The sequence below is a fragment of the Alosa sapidissima genome, chromosome 12, assembly GCF_018492685.1.
Source record: "Alosa sapidissima isolate fAloSap1 chromosome 12, fAloSap1.pri, whole genome shotgun sequence".
Classification (NCBI taxonomy): domain Eukaryota; kingdom Metazoa; phylum Chordata; class Actinopteri; order Clupeiformes; family Clupeidae; genus Alosa; species Alosa sapidissima.
The window spans coordinates 26073003-26083039 of record NC_055968.1 but is presented as its reverse complement, the minus strand read 5'-3'; the positions used below and the strand labels follow the sequence as shown (position 1 = coordinate 26083039).

At 44.6% G+C, this 10037-nt stretch overlaps 1 protein-coding gene across 8 annotated transcripts in view; it reads right to left on the bottom strand.

The window, feature by feature from the left end:
- Window positions 1–926: 926 nt before the first annotated feature.
- yjefn3 (YjeF N-terminal domain containing 3) overlaps window positions 927–10037 on the bottom strand; it is a 29415-nt gene continuing 20304 nt past the window's right edge. For 6 of the 8 annotated variants that reach the window (XM_042057780.1, XM_042057781.1, XM_042057784.1 and 3 more), the window contains 5 exons: window positions 7045–7153; window positions 4231–4341; window positions 3101–3214; window positions 2865–3015; window positions 1557–2672 (listed from right to left, as the gene is read on the bottom strand). In XM_042057780.1, coding sequence (XP_041913714.1) covers window positions 2476–2672; window positions 2865–3015; window positions 3101–3214; window positions 4231–4341; window positions 7045–7153 — 682 coding nt within the window. In that variant the 3' untranslated portion in view covers window positions 1557–2475. Of the gene's footprint in view, window positions 1011–1223; window positions 1402–1556; window positions 2673–2864; window positions 3016–3100; window positions 3215–4230; window positions 4342–7044; window positions 7154–10037 lie in introns of those variants that run through there. The other 2 variants (XR_006021211.1, XM_042057786.1) reach the window with 2 other exon arrangements.

The window sequence follows — 10037 nt, the reverse complement described above, 5'->3', positions numbered from 1 at the left end:
TTTAAGTACTGTCTTATGAGTTTTAAATGTTTCTCAGAGTAGTTTTAAAAGGCCGGACCTGTGGAGTCTGCTCCAATCCAGCCCACTTCTCCTTACCATTGGCCAATACACTTTAACATCTGTGTCCCGTTTATCAACCCCTATCCCCCATCCCACCCCCTCACCCCACTAAAGAGACTATTATGAGGAGCTGGATGCTCAGTGCCTAAAAATAAAGCCTTGTTTGTTTTTTAGTGGGGATAAGGCTTCATACATTTTATTGTCCTCCTGTGGCCTGGTGACTTTTGACCGCTAACTCCGTTTCTTAAGTTTCTGAACAGGTGTGGAAAAGTTCACTCTATGACTGTAACAAGAAGAAATGATAAAACGATGAAAAGCCACCAGTGAGTTTTATGAGGTCAGATTGTGTCCTACAGTCATCTCTTGGATGCTGGATGTTCAGTTATTACAGATCAATATGATTTGGCTTTTGTTAATTTCAACTGTAGAAAAGTTCACTTCATTGTTTTCTATTATTTGAGCTGCAGAACACCCCCTGTATGTTTACCAGTGTATTATGGTCTGTATTTATGGATCCCAAGTCTGTACATATGGTCCACTGACGGTTCTGTTTTCTAGCTGCATGAATGTTGATTATATATGATGCTCCATTGCAATAGAGGGAAGTGGCGTCATGTGGCATGCCACTGAGCAAAACAGCCAAGTTCGCTTGTGAAACAGCATGACCAGTTATCGTCCGCACACGCTTCATTAGTAACCTTAATGACACAAATGTTTTTCATAAAACCGTAATGACTTCCTGTAAACAGTAAGCATTCAGTTGCTCTCTATGCTTTATTGAAATCTGCTTTTGGATAATCAAAAATAGAATGTTCAGACAGGGGACACGTCAACATTCAATAAATACATGAGATAAATTTGTGCCTGTAGGTTTTCAATTCAGGCAGCTCAGCAGCTTCTCCAGTCTAAACTGCATTGAGGAATCCAAATGTCTTCCAATTCCAGGTGACCTAAATGAGTTTGTCAGAAGGTCAGAAGAAGAGATGAGGAGTTTTTACTGGTGGATCAAATGAAGTGAGAGAATGCCCCTCCCAACCTGAAAAAACTACAATGCCGGTCTGGCAAAGCATTTTAAACCTGGATACTAGTTATTATGCTGACAGTAAGTGGGCCATGGACTGAATGTCGTTATTGAGCATGAGTATGTGACCAATTACTAATACCTTATAGGGCTTTTTTCCCAGACTTGCTGAGCAGAGCCCGTGACCGAAGTGTGTTTTGAATGGAAATTCACCATTGAAAGCCAAATTCAGTTCGATCCAGGACCAGGCTTATTACATGTCTGGGGACCGACTCATTTAGTTTGTCCTTAGTCGTTTGCCAGCGCTTTCCAGTGGTTTGCTGTTATGGTCAAAATGCAGAAGATGTTAGAAGAGCCGGGACACTAAAATTGGTAATTTCACAGTTGATAACTGAGAAAGTGCTTTGAGACACGGGCTTCCACCATTTGGGAATTCATGACAAATCAAAACCAATTCTTAATTTAAAGTGAGAAATTTTATTTGATTGGGAAATACTAACTGTTCATGAGCAAAAACATCCATTGAACTAAAGAGATACAGTAGTTTTAAAAAGGAAAAAAGTAACATTCATCTATCCACAGACAGTAAATATCAAAGGGGTGCCATTCACATACTGAAAATATTCTCACCAGCATTTTGTAAATAAATAAATAAATACATGACAGACAAAAAACAGGAGGAGCTAAATACAACAAAGAAGAATCACATCCAAAAGGCTTGCAAGAGAAAGTAATTTGTTGTTGAGCTCCACCCTGGAACATACCGGTGGCACGTCTCCAGTGAGGCTTTTGACTGAGTATACCTTCCACCTTTGAGCTGGCCTGAGTGAAGGCATTGCAGCTGTGTAAAATGGTCCTAACCAGACTACTTTTATACATTCCACCATGGTAGTTTATAACATCTGAATAACATGAAGGATTAATGAAGTGAGGAAGTGCAGTTCTCTGGAAAAAAGTCACTAATTTTGTGCACATATGGACAACAGCAAACTGAGTTTAAGATCAGACAGCTTCAGCATGAGGTACAGTAGTCACTGAAAGTGTTGTGAAATGCTAGCTGATGTTTGAAAAGTTGGTTCTAGGGAAAGGCAGTTTTCATCAAGAGAAAAAAAAACAGTGGACTGTTTTGTTTTTGAAGGCGCAGAAAAGGGGAACAGGGGAACAACCCTGCAACAGTTTTCCAAGAAACATTGCACAACTCAGACTAACCACAGATTCTGATTCTAAAACATTTTAAAACATTACTTCTGGAGCAAGTGGCCAAAAAAAATCACATTCTCACTTGGGCAAGATAACCTATTCTTTAGAGAACCAATGCAGAATCTATAAAATACAAAACAAGTATATACGATCCTTAATTGTGTATCGAAAATATTCATATTTATGTGCATGTATTACAGTTCTATAAGACACTCTGTCTCAGGGAATTCTGGGAGATTGAGTTCATATTTTTTCTGTATGTCATAAGGAAGGAAGCGTCCTGCCAGAAAGTGCTTCCCAGAGAAATTAGTGGCACACTTTTTGGGGGCCACAAGAGATATAAGCACTTCAGGGCTGATTCCCTCCTTATCGGCCTCATCAGCATCCCAACCTGTAGGGTAAAGGCACTTTTAATCACTATACTCATTCAAATGCATACACAAAAACAGTGTACATGGAAAGATACATTAGATCACTTTCATGTGAATTTTAACTGTACAAAAAGTCAATAGTGATGCGAACTGTAATTCGAATATGAGAATATAATATGAGCCTGTAAACAAATCTGGAGAGCTTAGCATACCTAAGGGCACATCAACACTGGCTATCGGTATTTTGACCTGTTTCAAGGTCACCAGGATACTGGAGTAAGGCTCCTTGATATCTTTGGGGTCACTTTCTGGACCCAGGGTTGCATCAATTACCAAGTTGTAGGCATCATTTATCAACTGGACCTGCAAATTGGAACAAGATGTATCAGTATACATTCCAGGCTTACGTAACAGCTGTTGAAAGCTCTGGCGTGTCCATGTGTCTCACCTCAGTGGGCAGGTAGGACAGAAATGGGATGTCCATCTTTTCGCACTGAACGGTGAAATCCTGGTGCACGCTGTGTGAGGAACGCTTTGGATAGTAGATTGTTGGCTCATACTCCTGTTAGAGTGGGCGAAGAAGAAGAGAGGCTTGATGACTGGGGCTTTTCAGCAGGCCAAAGGGGAGCTAAGGTAATGGTGCTCAATGACTGAAGGACTGGGTACATTTGCTAGGCTATTCCTCCTGCCCTCCTAAGGTAGCTAAGATATTCCGACCTTCCTTCCTTATTTTTCTCTGAGGAGTAAAACAGAAGATTTGCACAGGGCACTGATGCATATTAAAAGGCTCTCATAATAACATGGACAGTTGGAATTAACAGTTTAATAGGCCTGGTGGAAGAGCTTGGGGGAAATGCTCATCTATGCTCAGTTTATTTTCATACATACATAAACAGTGAAGGTAGGGTACAACGGATGAAATGATCACGCAGATTTCATGTCAGAATCGTTTTCATAGAAATTATGGAAATATGAATTCCGGAAAGAAACATTACTATGCAAGATTCAATTTAACGATCAGGACATTACTGCCATTATGCAATCACTCTTCGTGGACTACTAAAATAAAAAGAGAATAGCAGTGGTCAACATTTGATTTGTCTTTAGATCAAAGAGGGCCACAGTATGTGAAAATGTTTAATGCATTCCATGAATCCGACAGTGTAATGTGGTACCCCGCCATTGACCCCAAGCCCAGCCTTGAGCCCTTCAGAGAGTGCCTCTATGACTTTAACAGATTTCATCAATATGTTTTTAATAGTTAGCTATTGATGCTCCATAAATCTGGCATTTTGGACACATATGGTGAAGTTGTAGGAACGTTTGGTTCCAAAGAAATGCTCTTGCAACTGTGAAGGTGTTTTTTTCTCTTCAGAGAAAGAGCACTTCACCGTGAGAAGCGCCGAGTCACGGTTAGCGTTCCTATAACACAGTTACAAAGAGTCCCCAAAGGAGAGAACTCACTGAGCGTGCAATACTTCATATTTCAGAAGGACGCATCTAAGTCGACCCTGAGGTCACTGCTATTTCCCCTGTGTTTCCTACAGTATAGAGATCTTTTGTTGCTGCAGTACTTACAAATATACGCAGGTGTCGGGCACACACAAGGCCGACCGAGCCATTCTGCTCAGGGCCACAAACCACCAGGACTGTGGGCTGCTTTTTGCTGATTGACTTCAGAGGAAAAGCCTAGAAAGATGAGAAGCAAGGGAGAGAGAGAGACGGAGATGGACAGGGGAACAGGAAGTCAGTGGGATAGTCGGATGGTGCAACGGGGTGAAATAAAGTCAGACAGGATAGGCAAGAGAGCAAGGCTGGCAGAGCTAGGCAGAATGTGAAGAAGTGAACAAGAGAATCAAGAAAGGGTATTTAGACTAGAGAGGGGGGGGGGGGGGGTGCATCAGGCTGAGAGACAGAGGGATAGAGGCAAGACTACAAGAGAGAAAGCCTGGAAGAGATCAGAGAGAGAAACAGACAGACATTAAGACATGGAGACAGTTAGACGGTGACCTCAGCTCGTCTGCCATGCTGAAGTCCCATCCCTCCGGGGACACGTGTAGCGTGAGAGAGGGTGAACCTTCCGTCACTGTCAAGCGCTCCCTCCAAAACGAGTCAGGGACACACTGGGAGACATGGCACCCTCGGCCCAAACTTTTTAAAATAACTCTTACAGGAGTGGAAAAATACCAGAGACAACACCACAGGATGCGGCCTTTAAATAACACATTTTCCATCGGTCTCCTGGGTTGAGCTGTGTGGTCAGTGACATTTGGATTTTCCCTCCAGGCGTTGGCATCTCAGCGTTCCTCTGATGACACCCCCACACATCCATCCCACCTCCCCCTCAGCTGCATTCCTAAAATATAACAGGTATGGCACGCGCGAGCCGATGACAATGTATTTACTTATGCAGTTCATCAGACGTATTTCAAGAGCCTGTTAAAATAGTTCAGCTCACTATTGGTGTTGCCAAGGTATCCAACACAAATGGCAACATGTGCGTGGATAGTTTGAGTAGTAATTACCTTAAATTACAAAGCAGTCAGTACAAATTATCTTGCATATGGGGGAGAACTGATCAGGCTACCGGGCCCAACTGAGCGGAGTTCTCATAAAGAGGTGAGAAATTCCCTTCTGTAATTGTATTGCAAAAGTGTTGTCAGGCATTTTCTAGTTGGATGGAATAAGTCCTTTCTTAACTGCCAATAACCCAGATAAACCTGACACGTTTTAAGCTGAGGCAGCAGGGAGTCTCCACTTTCTGGGTCTTTAGAGTTCTAATTTTGGTTTCGTCTGGTGAGATGTAGTGGTGTCTTAATGGGAAGCTTTCACGGTGACACATTCTGACCAACTCCCCGGGAACCTTTCCGTGGCAATTAGTGCAAACCATCCGTTATTAACCCTTAAAGGTGTAGGTTTTTGAACATTCTAAGTTCCGCAACAATTGAAGGTTCTAAAATTCTATGTTGAATTCAATGAACCCAGATATTCTTTAGAATGTTCATTTCTCAACATTCCGGTACTCCTTTAAGGGTTAATGATAGTAGTTGAGCTCTGCTAACAGGGAGAAGAGAGGAGAAAATGGACTCTCGTCTTTCAGAAACGGTGCTAGTCGTGGTCCAGGCAACCCAAGTATTGTCCTGCAGTTTTACAGGCAAGCTGCTGTTCTCCTCTCCTTCGCTGGTGGAATGTTGTTTTGCCAGGTCGAGCCAGAGCTTCGAGCTTGCTCCCCCTCGGCTCCTGGGACTGTGGCTCACAAGCTGATTGGAGCAGCATCTCTGACATCATCATCTGACAACCGCACTAATTAGCAACACAAGTCCATCTCCTCAATCATGTGCAGACATACGCTTGCCCACACACATAGAGAGAAAGAGAGATCCTTTGAGGGAAAGAAAGAGAGAGACTGACAGAGAGGAAGAGAGAGAGAGAGAGATGAGAAGAGAGAAGTAGACAGAAAATTATGGGAAATGTAGACAGAAAACAGGGGCATGTTGAGGACAGACGGAAAAAAACATAGGCTTAAAACCCGGGATTAAGACATGCTGTAGCCGAAGGGCAAGGAAACCTTTTCTCTGAGACACCACATAAAATCAGATACCCTCTTATTAGCAGAGGTGCTAAAAGCCCCTACCCATTAATCTAACTGCTACAGTAGCCCATTGAGGCAGGAAGGCTTCCGCTGATAAAATACTACGACAGCCACTTCCCTGAAACACCAATGATGTAATTTCAGTCTCTAGCCTAGTGATTGTTATGTCTTTTTCTAGCCACTGATTCTTCAGCAGTGCTTGTTCAGGCCACTGCAACTGGAAGTCACCAGTGATAAATGGTGCTGGTGGTTGTGGTCACGATAATCAGAAGGGGGGTGAAAGGGGAGGGTGGCCTCCGTCTGTCGGGTGAGCATCAGTCACGCTCCGGCGCACTCCCGCCGGCGGCTCATGTTCCGACGGCGCCCAGGTAGGTCAGCCTGAAAGCCCTCCAAGGATCTCTCGAAGTGATGTAATCCACATGGAACCTGTGACCACAGCCAGCAGGAATCCACAGTCCACAACCCACACAACTGGTTAGACACAGAAGGAGGAGGGAATGGGGGGGGGGGGAGACAACCCCCCCTCTTTCCCCTCCCTCCCTCCCTCCCTTGGGTGGCTCCCTATTGAATAGTCTGTGTGGATGTCTGGATATATTGTACGTTTATTGAGGCACGAGTCTCAGGATCTGCTGAGGCCAGCACCCTCAGACCAACAAAAACAGGGAACAAGGTTTCAGTGTTTCTATGGCCTCAGAGAGAAGCAGGGCTTGTGTTCGGCTATGAGATGTGCAGATGTGTTGGCGGGGATGATAGTCGGGGTGGTGATGGAGCTAGGGGGGTGTAGGGGAAGCGTGACAGACCTTGGTTATGGCAATGGCGCAGGCATAACCCCAGATCTCGATCAGCTGCTGCTGCCCAAACCGGTAGTCCCGCAGCAACTCTGTCTCAATGGCTGATGCTTCCACCTTACTGAGAGAGAGAGAGAGAGAGAGAGAGAGAGAGAGAGAGAGAGAGAGGGCAATGAATTACTTCATATTCATTGCATATACAACACCATAGCAAATACCAGCTCAGATTAAAGCCATCTGTTAATTACTTTAGGGCCTTAGTGACAGACGCGTCCAGACTATTGCTACAGCTTCACTGATTTCACTGTGTAACAGATGCAAAAGCTTGTTAAAGGAGAATCAGAGGCTTAGATTACCTCCAGCAGTCTATATTTGTGTGACCACACACTATTGAGTATGTGCTTTATCATCTGAACATGTTGGTTTCAGGAGCTGTTTCCCATTCCCTTCATCTAAGTAACTGTCAGACCAGGGCTTTGCCGGAGCCGGCCCTCTCGCTTGCTGGGACCGGGAGCTGGGTCGTGTTTTAAAGGCAGGGGCAAAAGCCCCCCGACCTGTCGGCTCTGAGTCAAGCGCTCTCCCGGAGACCATGAAATCCAATGACTCCTGCATAAACACCCATCAAAGAGTGTCTGGGTGGATGGAGCCGTGCAGAGCCCGCCACTTTCCAGACATGCTGGAGCTTATTACATTGAGGACCCCTTGTGGATCATATGTGCACTACTGTTGTCGGGAGACAAATGATCTGTGAATAGATGCTGACTTGCACTGCACAATGTTTGACTGAAAACCAAATAGACACCGAAAATCTTGTCTTGCAAATCCATCTTCACTTGGTGTGCTTCCTATGTTAGTGTATGCCATATCGTATTCATATGCCACACCAAACAGCATGAGCTGAGGCATATTACAAAAAGTGAATAATGAGAGACCATGAATGATTCATTAAAAAACTACACGCAACAGAGATACAAGACACCCCCAATCCCCCATCATACAATTAATAGTGGTTGGATAAAGAAGAATAGCCTAAAGCAGACACTGCCTGATGTAACCTAGTGACTGTCAGAGCTTAGATAACAGCCAGCTTCTAGAGTTTAAAGCAAAGCCACAAGGAGTCCTCTCATCTACAATTACAACATCTACAGTCATTTTTAATTATACTGACACTTCACATAGGAGAATGAATAAAGTAAAATAATGATAATATCAATATCAATAATCCTCCATATTCGCCCACAAACCACAGTAATGAGGACATTGTGATCCCACGCAAGCCAGTCAGCAGAATAGAAGAAGGGCTTTATAGCACACTGCCGTAATTCTCCTCTGCCTGCTTGGATGCTAAAGGTCATCCTATATCTCTTCATCCTGGTGTTCCTTTTGGATGATTGCGCTTGGCCACCGCATCAAGAAGACCTTTTGGTATTTGCAGTCTCCAATAGAGCAGTCCAGCCGTCACACAGAGTTCACAGGGGGGATATTTACCGGCTTACGTTGACAACATGATATTTGTAAAGTTCAGCTCAGGCCATGCGATGGGTGTTTCGGCTCTTTCGTCAAGTCCATTCAACCTGTGGAACTGAAAAATGTCCCCATATGACCACTACTGGTGTACTGGCAATAGTGTAACAAAAGATAATGCTGATGCTTTAAATAATTGATTTGAAACCTTGGTATTATGGTGGAGTGGGCAGTGGATGGTGGTAGTAAGTGGCCCTCGTGATGTAATTGGCATATGTAAGTTGTTTTGAATAAAAGCGTCTGCTAAAAGACTAAATGTAAATGTAAGTGCTGTGTTGGTGATTAAACAGTGCCACCAGCAGGTTGCAGTGCAACTCCTTGCCTCAGCACAATACATCTGACTGCTGCCAAAAACACGCCCAAAGTTTCCCCCAGTGCTCCTTGGCCTTCTTGTCTGATTGGCAGCCGAGATCTTTGAAGACGATCAGCACAAGTAGGAGCGAGGCCTCCTGGGACCCGGTAGCCTTGTACTGCAGACGGGAGCTGCCTCTCTCACAACTTTATGGAGAGGAGGGCACACTGGTGCTTTGGGTACAAACCAAACCAAACCAAATCGAGACAGAAAGAGAGAGAAAGTGTGTGTGTGTGTGTGTGTGAGAGAGAGAGAGAGAGGAAGAAAGAGAGATGAAATGAGTGAAATGAGCAACAATAACAAGCCTGAGAGGCCCTCTCACCCACCACCGCACCCTCTCTGAGCCCATTAATTTCCCCATGCGGTGCAGAGCTCCCCGCGGGCCGCTCACCACGTCGACAGCTCCACAATCACATAGCCCCTAATGAGCCTGTTTACCTCCGCGCATCAGCCAGCAGGGCCGTGGCTGCCAGTGAAAAGGACGACACACTCCTGCCCGCCACCCTGCCTCCTTGACCTCCGTCAGCATGTGGAACAAACAACAGCCGACTCATTAAGGTCCCGGCACTCCTTAAGAGAAGGATGGTGATGTTCGGCTGCAGTCCTTGTTTTACCACTAAAATCAATCCTGTTCCATGGAGAAAAAGGGCTGTGGCGAGTAAGGCAAAGTAACTCTGGCAAAGTAGGGCCACTTCTCTTTCAAATTTCACTCTTAATTCAACCCCCTCTTGCTGGGCACATTTGATTACAGTGTGCCTCAGCACTTGAACCTCAAGGAACAGGGCCTACATGTCCTTTAAATGAACAGCACCTAAATCAGAGTCTCCATGGCAACCCCCTTTTTAAGTATAGGCTCCAGCAATTATCCATGTCTTGCCTTGGATGGCTAAATCACAGCATTTCCACCTATTATTACGGCTCCGTCCCATGTGAGCTCTCTCTGTTCACGGTCAAAGTTAACAGATGCAGGAAAGAGAATATTCTTAGAGCTCTAAAGCAGTGAATATAGTGATGTGCAGGCCATTAGAATAGGAGACGGATGGAAATGGATACTAAAACACATTGCTGATGTCCTCTAGACCGCAAAATATATTACGACTATTCAGGTATTCTCAACAGCTGAGAGATC